The sequence below is a fragment of the Phascolarctos cinereus genome, unplaced genomic scaffold (genome assembly GCF_003287225.1).
Source record: "Phascolarctos cinereus isolate Bilbo 61053 unplaced genomic scaffold, phaCin_HiC Scaffold_9;HRSCAF=440, whole genome shotgun sequence".
In the NCBI taxonomy this organism is placed as follows: Eukaryota; Metazoa; Chordata; class Mammalia; order Diprotodontia; family Phascolarctidae; genus Phascolarctos; species Phascolarctos cinereus.
In genome coordinates, this window is record NW_027556402.1 from 118,071,236 (window position 1) to 118,093,946 (window position 22,711).

The 22,711-nt window shown below is 41.2% G+C and overlaps 1 protein-coding gene across 1 annotated transcript in view; it reads left to right on the forward strand.

The window, feature by feature from the left end:
- Window positions 1-286: 286 nt before the first annotated feature.
- The window catches only part of SETD7 (SET domain containing 7, histone lysine methyltransferase), a 69,977-nt gene continuing 47,552 nt past the window's right edge, over window positions 287-22,711 (forward strand). The window contains exons 1-2 of the mRNA XM_020967478.2: window positions 287-844; window positions 16,537-16,666. Coding sequence (XP_020823137.1) covers window positions 805-844; window positions 16,537-16,666 — 170 coding nt within the window. The 5' untranslated portion in view covers window positions 287-804. The remainder of the gene's footprint in view (window positions 845-16,536; window positions 16,667-22,711) is intronic.

Sequence of the window (22,711 nt, forward strand, 5' to 3'; positions counted from 1 at the left end):
TGACTAATGCTTCCTTTCTATCTCCTGCTCGGGGTTCATCCAGAAACTCGCCATCCTGTCCTACACACACACACACATAGAAACACACACCAACCCGGTCTGGCACACATCTCTCTTAGTGTGGCGTCCAGGATCCATCTCCCTGAGACTGTAAGCTCTTTGAGGGCAGGAATTGCTTCTAACCTATTGCACTGTGAACTGCTCAGCAAAAGAGCAAGCCTGATGATGACGGGACAGGATTTAACTGGGAGATGGAAGCAAGTAAGAGGGGAGTGGAGCTGCCTCTCGCTGCGAGAGGGACCAGACTTCTGGGAAGGGACAGGGAGCTGTCAATCAGCGAGGGAGCGAGCGCACCAGCACCGGGTGATGTCAGCGGATCAGCTGCTCGTTAACAAAGAAGGGGATATTTACAGGACAAAGTTGCAGCAGCACCGAGGGCGGCTACAGCGAGACTCCCGGAGCTCGGCAGCGGTCAAGGGAAAGTGGATGCAGAGGGCTGAGCTGCCCTTGGAGGAGCCCATAGCTGCGAAAGAAGGAAAAGACATTGGGAAAAAGACTGGAAGGGGACGGCCGGCCAACTGCTCCTCCTCTTCCTCCTCCTCCTCCTCCAAACTCGCTGGGCTGAACCCAAGCTCTCGCTGAGCAGCCGCCGCGGCTCCGGGCTCCCTAAGGAGCAGTAGGAAAAAGAGGAGAAGGGAAGAAGACAAGCAGCAGCAGCAGCCGCGCGGCCGCTCTCAGTCCCCGGCCCCCGACCCCCAGCCCGGGGGAGAGCCTGTGGTGGGCTGGGCTGCGCTCTCCGCCGCCATGGATAGCGACGACGAGATGGTGGAGGAGGCGGTGGAAGGTACCAGTGTTTTTCCGGGGCTGGTGGGGGTGGGGGATCGGGCACGGGGTGGGAAGGACGAAGTGGGGAACTCGGAGACCCCAGGTCATACAAGAGTTTTTTCCATCTCCACCTCCCCGCCACCAGCCCGGGGCTGAACTGGCCTGTTCAACTAAAGCAGGTAGAAAGAGCGAACTGCGGCCGCCTTGCATTTAGGAGCCGGCACTGGGCACTGCCCTGTCCGGGGACGCGGGGGACCCCAGACAGCCCACAGGCTGACAGAGAGGAGAACCGACAAGGGGCACCCCTCCTCTACCCTATAGCCTGGCTGGTCGGCCGCCTTCTCGTGCCTTCAGAGTTGCGAAACCTGCGACTGGCTGCCACCTCTCCCTCTTCCCCCCCCTCCTCCCTGTGATTTTTGGGAGGGGGAAGGGAGGCAGGAGTTAGCAGCCCTAGCGAGCGCCTCTTTCCCCAGCTCCATCTGGGAAGCTGTTTTGTCCCGCACCTCGCCAGTGCCTGAGCCTGCCCCGTCCGGCTCTCCCTCCTGCTGGGCACCCCGAGGCTCTTGGGCTCCGCTGTGATGCAAGATGTAGGAGCCGGCACGTGGCCGCCGCCGCCGCCACCGCTCCCCCCGGAGAGATTCGGAAGCACTGCGGGGGAAGCAGCAGCAGCAGCAGCTGCTGGAGGAGTGGGAGGAGGAGGGCAGCTGGGTCTTGGAGGAGCGCGCGGAAGCGCAGAGCGGGTCATTGCTGCCCGAGGGGCGAGCCGGGCCCAGGACCTCTCGTTTCTCCTCACCTTCCCTCTGCTTTACCCAGAACACCAGCGGAAACTCAGCTCAACCTGTCGGCCTCCCCTCCCAGCACTGAGCCATTGCCCCCTCTGGACACGTGCGCCGGACCCCGACCGCCAGTGCTGCTACTGCAGCGGCTGCTGGGTGACAACTTTCTGAATTGCATACCTTTGGTTGTCCGGGATATCACAGGGCATAACTGGCAGCTTCCTCCTCCCAAGCTCAATAGCGCTCTCGCTCTCTCTGGTCATTCAATTTCTTCCATTTGTTGGCTCCTCCCCACTCCCCTTTTGCCATTAAAAAAAATCATTCAATTCAGTACTTTCTGATGGAAGCTTTTAGAACTTTTACAATGTCGAGAATTAGCAAATAGTCTTTAAACACCACGATTTTACTGGGCCTGTTCGTATAACCCACTCATACTTAGGGGAAATTATTTCACGGTATTTTTTAAGTCTGCACTAAGGGGGAAATAATATTCATATGTTAGTGAAGTCTTTGGTGTCAATATAAACAATTCTAAGAATAAATCAGTCAGGAGAGCGTCAATGTTTAAGACTAGATAATTCTTGAATTTCTTTTCTTTCTTTTTAAACTATTGTGGCTCACCAGAGACCTTTAGAAGAGATTAGATGGATTAGAAGTTTTCTAAAACTTAGCCCAACCTGATCATAAAAATACTGTTTTATATTGGACTTGTATTGTAACTTTCCATACCTCTCAAAAAACATGTGGTTTTGTAAGTGCCAGAACTTTTTCCAGAAACACTACAGATCTAAAGTCTTCACTATTCATGTCCGATGTGAGCAGTCCGTATTGGTGTAGCACATTATAAATATGAGGAAATTGGGCCCAGATGAACTGTGTTTTGCTCTGATAAATCTGTAACAAAACCCATTTAAAACTCGGGTCTTCTGGTGTTCCTTTCAGTACTACCCTACGGCTACCAATAAAAACCAATTTTGGGATTTTAGAGCCATGTGCCACTAAAATTTTATACACCTGTGTACAATATGTACAGCACTTATGTATATATGTACATATGTGTACACATATTCACATATAGTAATTGTGATGAAATGGTGAGTTCTTGCACTGCTGGAATGAAAATGAATAAGAATCTTTAAAAAAAAAAACCAGCAAAATATCACTAAAGTAAGAGGCCTAATATTTCAATATTAAAAAATTAAATTTTACTTTTCAAAGGCAACTGTGATCTTAATTCTGAGGACTGAAATCCACATTAGGACATCTTCATCTTAGAAACATTAGAATTGTAAAGCTATGTTGTATTTAACCCTCTTCCCTCTCTCCATCCCCACCCCCCAAGATTCTGACCTTGGCTGTCTTCCTAATAGTCTAAAAATCAGCTTAAAGGTGGAGATGGTGTTGTGTTAAGATTGCATACTAGAATAACTTAATCACAGAAGCTGCATGGGTCTTAGGCAAGCCTGTACTGATATATAGGACAGTTAGAACCTTCTAGGCTTTAAACTCTCTGGAGATGGGTCAATTGCCCAGGTAATGCTTGTGTACATGAGCAAGTCTATTATGATATGCACACATATCTGCTGTATATCAAGCAAGATAATTATTCAAAATGTTTTGATAACCTTAAATCATTCTATAATATTATCATACCCACCCACAGTATTAATTGGCCTTTTTGTTTTGTGTGCTTTACTTCTGTACATTAAAAAGCTCTACGGGGGCCGTGACTTTGGGGGGGGGGTTGGGAGGCATGGTATTGACTAATATTCTCTTCCTATAGATTATAGAAGACAAACTATTGAGTAACTTTATGACTCCTGTATACCACCCTATCCCCTAAAATGGGATCTTCCATTCTCCAAAGACTCGTTGCTACAGTTCCCCCTCCCCTTCAGTTTTATGGAGTTGACTTACATTTGAAAGTACAGTTGAGGTTAAATGTTTACAATAACTTCTTTCTTTTTAATACTTATATGGGTTAAGCATTGTATTTGGAGTCAAAAAGACCTGGATTCAAATTCCTATTTTATTGCTTACTACCTCTGTGAGCTTGGACAAGTCACTTACCCTCTCTAAGCCTCAGTTTCCTCATTTGCAAAATGAGGGATTAGCCTAGATGCTTTAGCTCTATATCTCTGATCTCATTGATATGGATCCTCCCTTTCTATCACCTCTTGTCCATGTCCAGTCTTAGAGGGGCCACCTCTTAGACTGATAAATATATATAACAGAGCATCTAATGAAACAGCATTTCTCTCTTCCTGTACAGATGCTAGCTGGATAGACTTTCTTATTGATGTGTTAAGCAGGTCTGCCTTTAGAATAGCTGGCCTGACATTTCTCTATGTGTAATCTATTAATATGTGACTTTTTTCAACTATCAGCATTTTTTTAAAGGGTTATTGTGGATCATTTCTTTTAGTAGGAGAGATGGTTAAGACTCTTAGAGTAACCGATAAAACTCGGCAGTCAATGTACTTATCTTTTTTTAATAGGAATTTGTTTCACAGTGGTGTTTTTCTATCTTTTCCGAACTTGAGATAAAATGCCCTTTCATGCTCTTGTACATTTATTTTCCCTCCATCACAAGGCAATATCTTAGTTTCTAATTTGAGGAAGGATCACTGGGTCATAGATTTAGAGTTATTTATGAGAGACCTTACATATCACCTGGTTCAACTTGCTCATTTTGTTCAGGAGGAAATTAAGGCTCAGAGAAGTGATTTGTCCAAGGTCATAAACAGGAAGTGGTAAAGCCAGGCCCTCCATCTCAAATCCAGTACTCCAACCACTGCAGCACAGCTATTTCCCACGGGTAGGCAGTAGAGGGTGAAATTATGAGGACACTTGTTATGTTCATGGCTCTTTGGGGACCAACGAAGACAGCGCACAATACTAAAGGGTAGTGGCTAAAGTCCTACATGTGGATTCAAGTCCTTTTGCCTCTGATACTTGTCAGCTTTGTGACCCTCAGCTTCCTAATCTTTAAAATGAATGTAATAGTAGCTGCAGTACTTAACTTACTGGCCAGTTGAAATATTTGAATGAGAATGTAAGTAAAAGACTGCAAAGTTTAAAGCAGAGAACCTCGAGACCACAGGTTCCCCACCCCAGGCTTAAAGCTTAATATAAATTCTAGCTTATATTACACCGCTGTAGTGGCTGTTTTAAGGTAGGATCCAGGAAGGGTCAGAGTTTCATGCAGTGACAGCTGGAATGGAACTTGGAGTTCATCTAGTTCCTGCCCCCACTCTTATTTTATGGATGAGAAACAATGGTTCAAAAGTTGCCTCTTGGGTTTTTTTTTAATATTCCAATTTTTCTTCAATTACATATGAAAGCAATTTTTAACATTTGGTCTTTAAAAAATAATTTAAATTTTGAGTTCCAAATTCTCTCCTTCCCTCTCTCCCTCCCTTCCCTTGAGAAGGCAAAGAATTTGATTTAGATTATACATGTATAGTCATGTAAAACCTCTTAAAAATTGTTTAATTTTTTCCCCCAGAGGTTACCTTTTGTCTGAGGTCACAGTTAATGTGTCAAAGTCAGGATTTAAATCCAGCCTCTTGCCTCCCAACCTAGCATTCCCCCCACCCCCCACTGTATCATTTTTCTGTAATGAAGGTAAACCTGTAATTAATTGGGGCCCATGGGAACACAAAGTCCACTTATGCAACAAATAAATTATTGCATCTTGGTATTATCTGGGGATCTGTGGAGGGTATAAATAGAAACAAGAAACCATTCAGGTCTTCAAGAAGTTTATTAGATGGTAAAGAAGGTCATAGGATCCTAGAATTCAAAGTGAGAGGTTCAACCCCCTCATTTTGTACATGAGGAGAGAGGCCCAAAGAACATCATAGGATCACTGATTTGTAGGTGAAAGGAACCTAAAAGGTCAGTCATCTCATTGAAACACCCTCCCCCCTCCATTTTTCAGATTAGGAAACTAAGGAGCTGTAACTTGCTTAAAAGACCACACAGTAAATAATAGAGACAGAATTTGATCACATCCTTTGACCCCAATCCAGTGCTCTCTACCTAAGTAACCCCAAGCTAAAATGTGCTAAGGACTTGTGATGAAAAGTGCTATTCACCTCCAGAGAGAGAAGTGAGAGGGCCTGAGTACAGATTGAAGCATAATTTTTTTCACTTTAATTTTGTTGCCTTTTTTTTTTATTGCTAGATGGCTAATGTGGAAATGTGTTTTGCATGATTTCACATGTATAATTGAGATCACATTTCTTGCCTTCTTAATGGGTGGAGGAGAGGCAGGAGGGAGGGAGAGAATTTGGAACTCAAAAAAATTTTTAAATGAATGTTAAAAATAAATTTTAAAAAAGTTTAATGGTTTTAAAATGTGCTAAGTGTTAAAAGCACAAAAGAAGTTGGGAGGATGAAGAGGTCACAGATAGCCAGGAAAATAAATCAGGGAAGGCTTCATGGAGGAGGTGGAATTTGGTCTGACTCTTGATGCCTGAGTGGGAATTAGATGGGTGGGAGAGGAAGAGATAGATAATGGTGTGATTAAGTACATGAAAGAAGAAAAGTGAAAGGAGTGTTAATGACAAGTCACCTAGTTTGCTTGGAACCTGGGGCCAGAAAAAGTGAACAGTATGAGATAACACTGGCTAGGTAGTGTGGGGTGAGACTGTGCTCGTATAATTTCAGGCTAAGTAATTTATTCTGCAGGCAATGGGGAACCGTTGAAAGCTTTTGTGAGTTGTGATCAGAGCTTGCCTGATAAAATTTAATGTGACAGCAGAGTGGAGAGTAAATTAGAATCGGAAGTCAGTGGGGTCAGAGAGAACAGTTACAGGGTGTAGTCAAATGAGATAATACTTGTAAAAAGCACTTAGCACAGTGCCCAGCACATAGTAGGCACTATATGAATGCATATTCCCTTCTTCCCTCAGAAAAACTTGGGAATACTTTTATGAGCTAATGTAGAGCCAAATAAGCAGAAACAGAAGAAGCATTTACACAATGATCCCAGTCATTTAAAGGAAGACAGACCTAAGAACCAATTGTGGCTTTTAAAAACTGACAGTCAACTTGCATAAAGGTGGTCAACTGTTGGTGCAGAACAAGGCATATGATTTCAGACTTGGCCAATGTTTTAATTTATTTTGGCTGCCTATACTTATTTACAAGGGAGGGAACTGGGGTGGAAGGCAATGAGTCAATGGGAGGTGACAGTGAGAATTTAAGGGGGAAAAAAGAGCATCAGTAAAATGTCTTTTAAAGTGAAATAAAATGAAGGGATTGAACTGGATCACTACAAATATCCTTTCTAATTCTGTAACCCTATGAACATGAATCTCAAATAATGTTGGGTATTTATGATACCCAAATATAATAGTCAAAAAGACTTATTCACTCAAAGTTGCTTTTTAAAACACTGTTGTCATACATAATAGATTTGCAGTTTTATGTATAATCATTTTTTCCCTTATTCTACTATGTTATGGAAATGCTTATTTCTTAAGTTCAGAAAAATAAATTTTTAAAAATAAACTAAATGAGGCTTACAAAAATAATAAAGACAAAAAATAGTATCGATTTTCAAAAAACTTTCAAAAACTTAAGGAAGAGAATGGGGTGTTACTTAATACATTTTATTGCCTGGTTACTTGTCTTATGTCCTCCACTAGATTATAAACTCCTTGGGAATGAAGTGTTTATTATTAATCTTTGTTTAATAAGAAACCTACTTTTTCTTGTGTGAAGTAGGTATTTAATGAATATTTGTTGAATGGAATAAAGTATGTGTGTATATATGTGTGTACATATATCTATGTATATATACATATATGTATTGTATGCAGAGAGAGAGACAAAATGTTGGTTGAAATGTCCAAGGATCTGTGATTTCATAGGTGTGGGAATTCCTTCCAGCAACATAGATAATGACCCGTCTATAATTTATCTACTAAGTTAGAGAGTTGCCCAAGGCTCAGAGAGGTTACCTGTTATGTCCATAATCCTACAATAACTGAGTGTCAGACATAGGATTTGAACTAAGATCTTCCCTGCTCCAAGTACACCGTGTATCCACTACATGACACTGCTTCATTATATATAAAAAATAATGACTGGAACAAAGCAGTAGCTGACCTATATTAAAGATCTCTGTTTGCCCTCAGAGGATCTAGGTTCAAATCCCAGCACTACTCCTCCCTTGACCTTGAGCAAATAGTTCCTTCTTTCTGAACATCTATAAAGTGAGTACATTGATGCTGCTGATCTCTAAGCTCTTGTCCAACTCCAAATCCTATAAAGCTAGGAAATATTAAACCTGCAAACCAAGCTACATATTAAGAAACTAAACTCAATGGCATGAATTTGTGTTGTGTGACTTGGCCTTAAAAAAGAAAAGGGTGTGCTTCCTCTCCCTCCAGTTAAGGACTTTTATTTATCCTTTTATGGTGTGTAATCGTTGACATCGTTGTCACTTCCCACTACTTTTCCCATCACCAATAAATCCCTTCCTTGTTATAGAGAAAAATGAGGAGTCTTCTGGGATAGAAAACCAATTGTGTTGTAAAGACCTGAGCTCTAGAGAGGAAAATGCAGCTCTCTATGCCAAATCTCCTATCATTGAGCGTGGGGTAGATCAGTCACAATGGCAGCTGTGATCACGGATCCAGAGGGAATTTCTGCTTCTCAGTGACACTCTCATAGGAACACAGGCTTCTGGCCATGCTCTCATACCAAGTTCAATTCAGTCCAACAAATGATTCTACTGTGTGCCAGGCCCTCTGCTCAGCACTGTGGGGGGGGGCAGGGAAGAGAGGTCTGAACCAGGATTTTTGTGACCCTAAATCTGGCATTCTCTCTGTATCTTGTTAATCCTGTAACAAAGGTGCTTGCTGTCCCCGAGCTTGCATTCTGCTGGGTGGTGGCAACATGTTTACAAAGTGCCAAGGAAATTGAGGAGGCTTAGAACAGTCAATGAAGGTGAGGGATGCTGTGGAAAGCTGTATAGAAGCATGACATCTAAGATGAACCTTCAAGGAAGACAAGGATTCTGAGAGAACAGATGAGTTGAAGCCAACCGGGGGGGGGGGGGGGTCATTGGATCAGGAGCAACTCACCTGTAATAGAATAGAAATTAATTTTTCAGTTGTGCCACAGATCCTCATCTCTGGGACATAGTTCAGAGATGGGATTGATGAATGCTGCATCTTTTCCATCCCTGATGCCTATAAATACCTCTGGCCTTGGTGTAGGATACAGTGGATGGATTTTGTTTGTTGACAGTTTAGTTGAAATGCCTTATGAAAGCAATATAGTGACTCATTAGCTCAATTTATATTTTCACTCTGCCTCTACCGGGCCAGCTATAGTTTGGAGAACAAGGATGGTAGTTGACTTCCTGGTAGATATTATATTACCTGTTAGACATGGGCACAGAACCTTTTGGGGAACTCAGGGTACTTTCTAAGCTGAATATAATCCTTAGAAGGAGAACTCTTGGGGCAGCTAGGTGGCACAGTGGCTACAGCACGGGACCTGAGTTCGAATCCAGCCTCAGACCAAACACTTGATGCTTACTAGCTATGTGACCTTGGGCAAATCACTTAACCCCAATTGTCTCACCCCCCAAAAAAAAGGAAGAAAAAAAAAGAAGATCCTTACTTTAGATAAATTTGAGAGGATGAGAGTTTGTGCCCATTTTATATTATTGGTATTTCAGTTCAAGAAGCAAAGCACCTGCTAGGTGCTTGTTATACTATACAGAAATTAAAATCCAGAAAACTCTAGAACAATGGCATAAAATAAGATGTGTGCCACCTGAGCCCCATTCTTTTTTTTATGTTTGGTGAGGCAATTGGGGTTAAGTGACTTGCCCAGGGTCACACAGCTAGTAAGTGTCAAGTGTCTGAGGTCAGATTTGAATTCAGGTAATCCTGACTTTAGGGTCAGTGCTCTATCCACTGCACCACCTAGCTGCCCCTAGCCCCATTCTTCTTTCAGGTGGCTCTCCCCTTCTCTACTTTTGTGTATGCTGCGGGTTGGCAAAGTAGCTTCATAGGACTTAGAGCTGGGGGTGAAAAAGGATAATTAAGATGATCCTGGTGCAATACAAGTTTCTGGGATTTAAAAGGGACTGTCAGAGAAGAGCCAGACAGACCTAGTTAATGCTAAATAGTAGTTCTTCCGTGAGGACATTGTAACTCAAAAGAAGAAAGAGTATACAATATGTTTTAATTTAGGACCCAAGGCGAGAAGCATACAGTGGGATGGACTACAGAGGAAAGAAAATTGAGGCATTCTTCCCATCCACTTGGCAGAGAGGTGGGAAACTACTAAAGCTGAATATTGTATACATTGTCAGGTGAAGAAGGGTGACTGCTTAATTGTTTTTCTTTGTTATTTGGGGGAGTCGGAGGTGAGATTTTTTTTCCTCCCTTCCAAAAATGACTGATTGTAAAGACAAAAGACATCAATTAAGCAATTTAAAAAGAACAAAGAAAATTAAGGCAGCATCCATGCCTCACCCCACCCAGCAGATGGCAGGAAGGCAACTCCTCCAAAGCAGGACATCTAGGGAAGAGACAGGAACAGGGACATAAAAATCTTTAGACAATGGCAAGGGGAGGGAACCCATGAGAGTCCCCCAGGAGCACAGTACAATGGAAAGAGCATTAGAGTTGAGATCATAGCACCTGGACTTCAATCCTGCCTCTGTACTTTATTAGTTGTGTGATCCTTGGGCAAGTAAGTTAACCTCTTTCCACTCAGTTTCCTTATTCAGAGGTTTGGACTATAAAGTCCCTTCTGGCACTAACTCCTTTCTCCTGTGATTCTGTGACTTAGCAAAGTATTATGCCAAACTCTTGGGTAAGAATCTTAGATCCATTCTCATTTCATGTGTGGGTCAACCGAGGAGTCTAGAAGCAGGCTGAGGGTTTTATGAGAAGGGGTTAGGTCTCTACCGAGTGAATCTGATTGAGTTTCCCTCTCAGAAATCTCAACAGGGAATGACCTGAGAAGATGGAGGACTTTGTGGGCTAGAGATTGTCTAATTCAATCTCCTGGTTTTACAGATGAGGAAACTGAGGCCTACAGAGTTGAAGTGGATTCCCATGGTCACATAGCTAGTTAATAGCAGAGCTGGGATCAGAATCCAGATCTGACTTCTCAGGTGCTACATTATGCTAAAGCATGACTTCACCTCATCTATCTTATGAAGGAAACTATGAGACAGGTGCTGTACTGATAACTTAGTGACATGCCTTTTGCATTAATCTCAGCTTAAATCATGAAGCTGGTCCCTTAAGGGGTCAACATAGGTCTCTTTCAATCTTCCTTACTCAAGTGCCTGGATTTCATTAACGAGGTAATGCTTTTTGTTTTTCTTTGACAATTGTGATGGAAATACTTTGACCAAGGAAGGAAATTTTTTCATTGGAATTCCCCTAATCACTTCCTCTTCTCTCCCCACCCCCTCATCTTCTACTAAAATCTTTCCACTGACACTCAGTTGTTGTTACTGTTCATTTTTAACAAAACCTTAACTTGTTACCTGAATGGTGGGTACTGTTTTCTACAAGAGATTCATTTTCAAGCTGAATAATTAGATGGTGTAATGGAAAAATCAAAATCGAGACTTCTATTTTTATACTTCAAATTAGAAGTAGGAAGCACTAAATCCATAGGGCTGTTGTTAGCTCCCAGATGCCTTGCAGAGCTCCTGTCATGCTCTACAGCATTACAGGAAGTGGGAGGGGCAGGGGGGGGTGTCCACATTCACTTGTGACTTTTGTGTTTCTGCAAGAAGAAAGAGAAAGCTCTTTTTAGTTGAGCCCCAAGAAGGCAATTGGTGTTGTTACTCTAGGAAAGCCATTTATCCAGAGGATGTTTCATGTGACTGAAGAATCACTGAATGCTTGCTCTCTTGGGCAGTCAAATGTAGTTGTGCAATAGGAAAACAACCACAGCCCAATTCTCTCCTGGCTTCTGTGTCTCTTTGGCCCCAGAAGGAAAGACTCATATGTAAGAGTAGAACCAGGTCTTTCACAAGCCACTAAAGTAACGATGTTCACCAACACCTCTTCTGCATGACCAATCTTTTAAATGTAGCAATAGGAGCTTGTTTGCTTATTTGTATATATATATATTTAAGTAATAAAAGTAACAGTTTTTGTTACCTTTTTTGAAAAATTATCATAAAATTCCTACTTTCTGACTTCTAAAGAACAATGTTGTTCTCTTTTGAAAAAAAATGCATTTTGTATTTTGAATGAGATTTTTAAAAAATTATAGGAAGTCAAAACATCATTCTTATTAGTATCCTCTTTTCAATCTCTTCTTTGGGGTGGTATGTGACATCTGAGCGTTACATTTTAGATATTCTCTTAGAGATCGTGTTCAATAGTACACAGGTGTTTCAGTCCAAGAATGGTTTCAGCAGGGCAGAAGACAGGTTGGTCTACCTATCCCACCCATTTCTACCAGTTTCATCCAAAAAATAAATTTTAAAAAAAACCTATCCATTCTTTCCTCAATGCTATTGAGAAAACACTAAGGAATTTTGTTCATTATCAGTAAAAACCGAGGGAAGCAGTGTGATGTACTAGAGAGAAGGAAGATATGGATTCATATTCCACCTCTGAAACACAATGAGTTTGTGACCCTTGAAAAATCACTTTACCTCATAGTAATTATAATAATAATAACAGCTAACTTGTATAGTGCTTAAAGTTTATAAAGCACTTTCTATATTATATCATTTAAACTTCACATTAACTCAGGTAAATTCTATTTTAATCTCTATTTTGCAAATGAGGAAACAGAAGCATAGTGAGATTTAAGGGTCTTGACCAGGGTCATACAGTTAATAGATATCTGAAGGTAACATTCAAGATGAGGTCTTCTTGACTCCTATTCATCCACTTCACTACCTAGCTCAGGGCCCACTGGAAACTCTGTAAGTCTAAGTTTTAGAGAAGAGGCTGATCTGCATTGGGGTAGAGAAAGTTCCTTAGTGAGGGGCCCCCTATGCCAATGAAATAGTAGGTTTAGTTTTAATCAGTAAAAAAAACACTAATAATTAAAATATTTTTTAAAATTAAAAAACAACTAATAACATAGACTTTGGCAGCACAAACAGTAATATATAGTTATTATTAATACCACAGGACAGCTAGGTGGCCAAGTAGGTAGATAGTGGCCTGGAGTCTAGGAGACCTGAGTTCAAATCTGGCCTCCAGCACTTACTAGCTGTGTGACACTGGGCAAATCACTTAACTCTGTTTGCCTCAGTTTCCCCATCTGCAAAATGAGCTCAAGGTGGAAATGGCAAACCATTCCAATATCTTTCCCAAGAAGACCACAAATGGGATCACAAAGAGCTGGACATGACTGAACAACAACAAATTAATATTTTTCTTTTTTTTTTAAAGGCAATTGGAGTTAAGTGACTTGCCTAGGGTCACACAGCTAGTAAGTGTCAAGTGTTTGGTCTGACGCCAGATTTGAACTCAGGTCCTCCTGACGTCAGGGCTGGTGCTCTATTAGTATTTCTTTTCTTTTTTTTTAACAACAAATTCATACTACAAAGTATTAATACTGTAAAATAGTGATAGACTTCCTGAAGGATCTTTATAGGGATCTCCAGTGGTTTAAAACCTCACTCTAGCAATGACTGATGTTGTTTCAGACCAGAACATTATCATTATTGTTGCTGTTCAGGCTGCAGTTATTCAAAATAAAAGCATATGAACCTAGTGGCATTGATGATCCTTTGCAATAGCAGCAGACTACAGTTGGGGGTGTGTGTGGGGGGTGACACTTACTATATGTCAAGCATTGCTAATGCTTTTTACAAATATGATATCACCTAATCCTTAAACAGCCCTGCAAGGTAGGTACTATTGTTGTATCTGTTTTATAGTTGAGGCAAATAAAGATTAAATAACTTAGCCAGGGTCACATACTTAATAAGTGTCTGAGACTGGATTTGAACTCAAGTCTTCCCAACTCCAGGCCCAGCATTCTATCCATCATGCCATTGAAATGCTATGTATGATTTCCAATGATGGAGATGACAACCTATCCCTTCCTCCCCATCCTGTCATTTTATCAACAAGCATTTACTAAGAACTTACTATGTTCCAGGCACTAGGGGTAAAAATGAAACAGTACGGTTTCTCAAGGAACTTTCTTTAAGAGAAAACCACCTGACAATTAAAGTATCTACAAAATATGTACAAATATTCCAGAGACAGCATAGCATTGTGGATGGGGTTATGGCCTCAGAGAGTTTGAATCTTGACTCTGATGTACCCTGGTGATGTGATCTTGAGCAAATGCTTCAGGAAACTGTAACACTGTGAGTGGCAGAGAAGATGCCAACCTGTACTGGTACAGCTTCCTTAGCATGTATTCTGTATAGAAATGAAATCACAAGGCAAGGAAGAAAAAAAAATATGAAGTAAATTGGGGGGAGGGAGAGAGGTGATAGCTATTGCAAGAATAAGGAAAGTTCTTATATCCAGGTGGTAGTCAAGCTGAACTTTGAAGTAAAGGAGGGATTCTAAGAGACAGAAATGAGAAGGGATTGCATTCCAGGCATAGGGGTCAACCTGGACAAAGAGGTGGGTACAGGAGCCCATTGCCTGGACTGGTGAATGCACAGAGTGGAATGTAATCAGCACGGAGCCAGTTTGTGAAGGGCCTTAAATGCCAGAGAGGCATTTGTCTTTGATTCTAGATGTAATATGGAACTATTAGAGTTTATTAAGCTGGAAATGACGTGTGCAACTCCTGTTCATATCCTGAATATCTGCCATAGGGGACACCCAGTGATATTACTGACATTGCAGTATTAGCCAGAGCTAGAGGGTTGGTTAAGTAGAGTTCAAAGTATCTTGCCTTCAGTTTGTTTATATGAAATCTTCCACTGGAATCTTTATAATGTCAAGACAAAGAGCATATTGTGTTAACCTGTGCTGAACTTGAGAGGGCACTGGCAAGAGAACCACAGGACAGTCATATAGTTATATATGGGTTATATATAGAAATACTTATAGATGCTTTTTATGTGTGTGAAGTGGCAAATAAATAAACAAACAACCAAAAAAACCAGCCCTGGAACCTAACAGGCAATCTATCAATTGAGAAATAACTGAATATGTTGTGGTATATGAAGGTGACAAGAGTATGTTATGCTGTATGAAACGAGAAAATAGATGATTTCAAAAAGACATGGACTTCCGTGAACTGATGCAGAGTGAGTAAGCAGACCCAGAAGAACAATTTATCCTGAAACATCAATATCATCCAAATGAATGATTTTGAGGACTTCTATAAACTGGTAAAGAATGAAATGAACAGAACCATTTATACAACAACAACAATCCTGTAAAAAGGAACAACTTTGAAAGCTGTGACAATTCTGATCCATATAATGAACATTCACAGTTCCAAAGAATTGACTATAAAAAGGGCTTCCCATTTCAGAATGATGATGGATTTAGGGTGCGGCATGAGACATTTTTTTTTTACATAGCCATTGAGGGAATTTGTTTTGCTTGACAATGTATTTTTGTCATAAGAAATTACTTTTTATTTTTTTTTTTTTCCCCCAACGAGGTAAACGGGATGGAGACAAAAGTAGATTTCTGTTTTTTAAATTGAGGGGGCAGGATGCACATACAGAAGTATGTCCTACACTTGAAGAGTAGGTAACTGTATCTTATGTTTTGCTTAACTGCTTTACTTTGTTTCAAGAGACCTCTTACAAAGTGGGAGCAATCTATAAATTGTCGAGTCGTTTCAGTAATGTGTGATTCTTCATGACCCGATTTGGGGCTTTCTTGGGAAAGATAGTGGAGTGAAGCCATTTCCTTCTCCAGTTCATTTTACAGATGAGGAAACTGAGGCAAACAGGGTGAAGTGACTTTCCCAGGGTCACACAGCTAATAAGCATCTGAACTAAGGAAGATGAGTTTTCTGACTGTAGGCCAGGCACTCTATGTTCTGAGCCACCTAGTTGCCCCAATCTATAAATATTTGTAATGTAAAAACAAAGCACATTAATAAAACCTTCTTTAAAGTCTGCATAGTGGAGGGGAACATCCACACTGCTGATATATCAGAACCATTGCAATATTTAGTTCTTCATGTTATAATAACATGAGTTTGGGGGATTATGATACCAGCAACATCTTCTCAGGGTTGTTGTATCAAATGAGAGCATATATGTAATTAACTTTGTAAACCTTAAAGGACTATGTAAATGTAAGCTATTATTATGATAATAAATGGATGGATTGAAAGAATTGAATCATAATATGTCTGGCCAAGTACTAAATAACTGTTGTGCCTACTGTCCTTAACATAAAGATGCAAGATTGGGCACTTGTTAGGTAATTGATGAATTGTAGAACTCTGGAATCTCCAGCTAAAGAGGAACTTCTTTTCTGTTCTTTGTTCACATAACAGAAATTTAAAAAAACTCTCCTAATCTTTGTACCCCTTTAAAGCAAGTTGTTTCCCTAATGTGTGTAAGTCTACTGAGCACTCGTAACTTAAAAAAAAACTTTTTGGAGAATGTGCCTCCCTGTCATTGTTGCTCAGGGGACCCAGGTGAGTGAAGTACCTTCTGAGAAGCTCTCCATTTGGTAGTACAGAAAGTTGCAGACACCAACAGACAAGTTTGGCTAGTTTGTACTGTTTTTCTTTGTTACAAGGAAGGGTTCATGGAAGGGGATAGAGGGAGGGGATGAAAGAGAGGGGTTATATCCCATAATAATTATGATGTTTAAAAAGCAAAAATAACATTTTTTTAAAACTACCTTGGGATGGATAGTCATCTGCCTAACCTCAGGACATCTGGTTAAGTTTTAGTCACATTACTCATTGGTTAATGGTTGGAGCAACCCCAGTTTTATGGATTCCTTTGCTTTTCCATTTTTCCAAGGACATCTGGATGATGATGGCTTACCACATGGCCTCTGCACAGTCACCTACTCCTCCACAGACAGATTCGAGGGGCACTTTGTCCATGGAGAAAAGAATGGACGGGGAAAATTTTTCTTCTTTGATGGAAGGTAGCATTTGACAATTTGTGTTCATCTTCTTTTTTTGGAGAATTTGTCTCCATGTTGATTTTTGTGTTAATCTCATAACTGATATTCCTTCCCCTCAGCCCTAATTTGTACCTCCAGTTAAAGGCTCTCTCTTTTTTCTGATCATTTTGCTTTGCTTACCTTTACTGCATGAGGGGATAGTGAATGAGCAGCTTCTTATCTCTTGTGAATGTGGGTGATGGTGGGAATGACAGCAAGAACTCTGTTCACAGTAATAGACCCTGCCTCATACAAGGAGGTGACCAGTCTCCTAAATCACATTAGTTTTGATCCAATCTTTTTTTTTCTTTTGGTGAGGCAATTGGGGTTAAGTGACTTGCCCAGAATCACACAGCGAATGAGTCACATTAGTTTTGAGAGAGATGATTATTTCTCATATTAATAGCCCAATTATTTAAATTGAGAGGACCTCAGCTTTTTCCCCCTGTCATATTTCCTCCTCTAATCTCTTAAGGACTGGGCTCATGGAAGATAGGATTAACATTCTCCTCATTCTGGGTATTGCTACTCCACTTAATTAGCTCTGGCTGGGGTAGGGGATATAAATTCTTTGAATAGATTGCCCAAGGCTGAGGATAATTTAGAAGTAAATAATCAAAGTTCATTAGAATAGGTCCAGCCCCTCATTGTAATATTCATTCTCTCCTTAATTGTTAATCAATCAGGGTCAATTGCCACCCTCTGGAACACCCCTCTTCTAAGGGCATATAAGCCGTAGGCCTGCCACCATGATTGTCTTTGGCATTCAAGAGCACCACTGACCTTTTATAAAAATGCTAGCATTATTAATAAAATGACGAATTACCCAGAAATTAGGTCTCAAAGTTTTTCAATATCACAATTAGAACTTCAGGGAATTGCCCCCGTGACTTTTCCCATGACTTTCCTTCAATCAAAGAGACTGAGAATTAGGGGTTAACACTTAAATGGGTTGGGGCAACTAGGTGGTACAGTGAATAGAGCTTTGGCCTTGGAGTCAGGAGGACCTGAGTTCAAATCCTGCCTCAGACACCTGACACTTACTAGCTGTGTGACCCTGGGAAAGTCACTTAACCCTATCTTCACCACCCCCAATACTTAATAGGTTAAACTAATGTTAGTTATACTTCACCACATAGCTTATAATTCTTAAGGGGTTTTTTTTTGGGGGGGGAGGGTGGCAACCTCCTAAACTTTGATCCATCCTAAAAGAATCAGGTAGACAAAGTCCTGGGGCTCTTAGCTTAAAGTGTCTCTTCGTGAATGACGGGGACTGATTCCTGTCATTTAGTAACAGTGAACTAAAATCTTTTGCTACAGACACAGCGGGGGCGCCATATTGCTGTGTTTACCGTATTCTGTAACATTCGTTCCATCACTTCACTAATATAAACAGTTTGATTTTGAAGAAGGTTTTTCTTGTGCATGAGATTCATAATTATTCATGACAATGGTAGGAGGTTAAGAGAGTATACATAATCGAAATCTATCTCTAAGTTATAACTTTACAAACACACTGCCTCTAATCAGTCCCTCTAACCCTCTCCCCCACCGAGGCTTTTTGCAATTCAAATCAGGTAGATCCAACAGACATTTATTAAACACTTACTATGTGGAAGGCACTTGGGAAACAAAGACAAAAAAATCAAAATGATTCCTGTCCTCAAGGAGCTTATATTCTATTAGGGAGACTGTAACATGTTCAGAAATAAGTAAATATCAATTAGATGCAAAGTAATTTCAAGAGGGGGAGCTACAAACAAAGAGCACAGTGGCTGGTTTTCATTTTTATTCCATTCTTTTCCCTTGAAGAATTGTCCCTGGCAAAGATGCTGAAGAACAGGGAAACAATCACTAGGCAATAATGTGGAGAGGGAGAAAGCAAAGGCCCTGATTAATCCTTCAATGAATAATTTAGCATTGACTTCAATGGGTGGGATTGATTGGGCTGGGCTTCCTCCTGACTTCCCAAATTGTTGGTCTTGCCATGTAAACATCAGCTCTTGCCTGAAGAATAAAGGTTAAATTTCACCTAGTGAGTCCTCTGCAGGATGAGATATTATTTTGAACAAGCCCAGTGCCCTCTTGTCCAAAATAGCAAGATACTTTAGATGAAAGAAGGGGAAAAAAAGAAGCTGTAAACTAAGGACCCCTCCAGTGAGGTTGTTCCCCTGGACACAAGGCAGCAGCCCCTTGCTGGAAATTAGATAGAGAAATTGGGAGACAAAAGGAAGTATTGTTTCTTGTAGCAAGTGGCAACAATGTTTCAAAGGGGGAGGGAGGGAGAGAGACAGGGGGGATAATTCCAGTGAAAACCAGGGCATCTCAATTTCATTTTCTTGCTCCTCACTAGGCTTTTAGAGACAGACTGCTGGGGTGTGTCCAAGGAAACTGTCTTCCCCCCCCCCCACTAAATATAACTTCAACTTGAACCAAGTACTTTCTCTTCTTTTTCACTCCCACATTAAACAACATGGACAACACCACATTTCCCATTTCCCAACAAATAGCCACTCAGGCTTAGTGGCCACATGCTCAAAAACTGTGAGTCATTTCAGTCATGCCTGATTATTTGTGACCCCACTTGACATTTTCTTGGCAAAGATACTGGAGTGGTTTGCTATTTCCTTCTCCAGCTCATTTTACACATGAGGAAACTGAGGCAAACAGGGTTAAGTGACTTGCAGGGTCACACAGCTGGTAAGTATCTGAGGCTAGATTTGAACTCAGGTCTTCTTGACTCCAGGCTCAGGGGAGAGAGAGAGACAGCCAAAAACAGAGGAACACACAGAGAAACAGAGAGAGACAGAGACACACAACACACACAGAAACACAGAGAAACCAAGAGAAAGAAGAAGAAAAATTAGTGGGCACACTATGGATGAAGACCCAGCAAAGAAGACTGAAGATTGCTCAGACAAGAGAACCAAGAAAGAACAATGTCACAAAGAAACAGGAGAGATTATTCAGGAAGAGAAGATGACCACCAGGGACAAATGCTGCAGACAGGTCCAGAAGGTTGAGAAAAGGACAAGATCATTGGTGCTCTGGAGAGGGCATTCTCATTTGAATGAGAACATAATCCAGAGGACTGAGAAGAGAGTGAGGAGACAGTAGAGTACCAAATACTCATGGTTTTTTCATGGAGTTTAGTTAGAGGAGAGACAAGGTTATTGCAAATAAGTCTTAGAGGCTCTTGTGAGTGATGGGGAAGATCCAGAGTGTTTTTGTAGGTTGCTGAGAAGAACTCAAATAGATATAGATTAATATTGAAGATCAGAGAGTGAGGGGGTGGAAAAAAGGCATGTCCAAGTTTAAGGAATGCAGTGCCATTACATGCTAGGTACACCCAGAGTCAGAAATAGGACAAGGCAATTAGGTTTTTTGTTCTTGGGGGCCAAAGTGGGAAGGAACTTCTTCCTTATAGTGGTCTGTCAAGCTTCATATATTAAGACCCTCTGCTGCCCTTTCCCTACACATTGTAACCACTCCTTATATGCTCAGGGTCTTACCCCTCTCTCCATTGTTTTAACCCATCTGAAGTCTCCAGGGCATGAGCCACTCCCTTGCCTAATGTCACTATGTCAAATTGGGTGGGCTCTCCCCTGCATCCCACTCTGCCTTAACTGAATTTTCCCTGGGTGCCAGAATGCCTAATTATAGCCCTGTGTGGCCAACTTCTGAGAATTCAGGCCAAAGTACCAGCCATAGTTATCACGTGCAAGCTGGGAGTTCTCTGTTTATTTACCTCTTTTGTGTAGTCACAGACCCTCCCACAGAATCATAGAGCTAGAATGGGTGTCAAGAGATTATATATCTTAAGTTAGGACTAATGGCCAGTGATCTTAAACTGAAGAAAGAAAAAAAAAGATCATTATCTTTGTGCTTGAAGGATTCAACTACAAAAGACAGCCACTGAAAGATGTCCCTGAAAGGGTCATTATCATCTTTAGGGCATTGATTTTGAGTTGGAAGAGAACTTAGTGAACATCTATCTAAACCCACATCTTTATTTTACAGATGAGGAATTTCTGGCCCAGAGAAGGCCCAAGGCCAGAGATCTAGTAAATGGCAGAACCAGTAGTTGAACCTCAGTCCTCTCTAACTTGTAGCCTGCCAGTTTATCAAGTTTCTATTAAAGAGTATTTGTAGGAATTAATTAACCAGGCAGATCTCATCAGGGAGGGGGAGTTTAGTCAGGGAGTTAGGAAGGCCAAAGGAGAAGCTTGGACTAGATGACATAACATTCCTTCCGAGTATAAAATGCCACAAATCTTTTCATCACATTAAGAAAAGAGAACTTAGGTTGGCTCTGCAATAAACAAGAATGTCCTTAGATTTGTTCCAAAATGTGTGTATTCTCCCCTGCCCCACTCCATTGTTGGGAGCTAAAGGGAAGTTGTGGACCTGTATCAGGTAGTCACTTACCTTGGAACTTATCTCAGCAGATGCTACCACCTGAAAACAGCTTCTCAAATGGTTTAGTTAAATATAGGGATGGAAGAGACATAATAGGTTAATAAAGGGAACTGGAGACCTCAAAGTGTTACTGTCCAAACTTTGAGGGTTTATGTCGGAAAGTCTATCCTGCCTTCCTCTAATATGGCTAGACTGCCTTACGCTCCCCTTCACTAGGTATCTCATGGGGTAGAAGACTTCTGATAGGGATACTTAGGCTGGAGTCTGGGAACTTTTTTTTTAATTTGATAACTGTATTCCAATATAATTGAATTCCTTTTGGCACAGTGACTACTAGGGATGCCTCCATCTTAGGTGATCAGGGAAGGGTCCAAAGTCCTATTATACTTTGTACTCCTATGTATTTTATTCTACATATTTAAAAATGTTATTCTGAGAAGGGGTCCAGGATACACAAAAAGGTTAAGAACCTCTGCTTGGGGGAGGCTGCATGACCACATGTTGGGAATATGCCACAGTAGGATACTAGTACTACTAGGTGGCCCTTCCTACTATGATTCTGTGATCTTATGAAAGTCAGGATAAGGATCTGAATTGCCTTGGGGTTTTGTTCTAAAAATCTTATCTCAATAAGACAGAAACAAGTACTTTGAAATGAAGGTAAAAAACAAAACAAACAAAACAACAGTTTGAGATTGGTCTGTGTTGCTGAGTACCAAAACACCGGTTTATTTCCTGATGGTTTGGGGTTTTTTTGTACCAGTGGGCGGATCTGTTGAGGTGTGAGAGGTTGAGAGGTTGTGACTCCTCAAAGACTGAAGTACATGGGTCATCTGGAATGAATTCACAGACTCAAGCATTCTGTAAGCCAAGGTGGCAAAGTTTATTGTTACGCTTTTCAGGGGGCAAGGATTCTTAAAGGATCCTGCAACCTTAGAGAGGTGCAGTTAAAGTTTATATAGGATAAAATACAATAAAACATATGCCAACTATGCTAACTGGGGGATTCAGGGTGGGATTACGGAGTGGTTAAGGAGTGGTCAGCTCTTAAAAGAACATGTACTTCTTGTACCTACTGGCAGGCGTTTTACCCAGAGTTCACTAGGAAAAGCCCACAAGGGGGGCCACATGGAGGTGTGGTTTTAGGCCTGCTACGTCACTAAGTCAACTAGAGTTCAGGGTAACTGGGAGTTGTCCAGTCTGCCACCAATCAATGTCTTGTTTGACAAGATAGATGTAGGGAGTATAGATATGTCTTAAGTCTAGAATACAGTTAATGAGGAGCCCAGGAGGTAGATAATAAGGTAGGGTGGTAGGATGGTATAGTAGTGGGTAAGAATGTCTTTATGACCCAGTGCAAAGCCAGTTTAAACTAATAAATCCTTCAGGTGCTGTTTGGAACTGCACCAGGGAGAGAGATAAGGGTCTTGCTGGGGCCCACTCATGAGTAATTGCTAAGCACAGGGTCCTTGGGCTGGGGAGAAACTGTCAGGGACAGTGTATCTGAGGCTAGAGAGAAGTTGGGGTCCAAGTACAAGCACCCAAACACAAGCACCCTGTCAGATTCATATTTTAAAAATTAGAAGAAAAGAGTAAGCATAGCAAAGT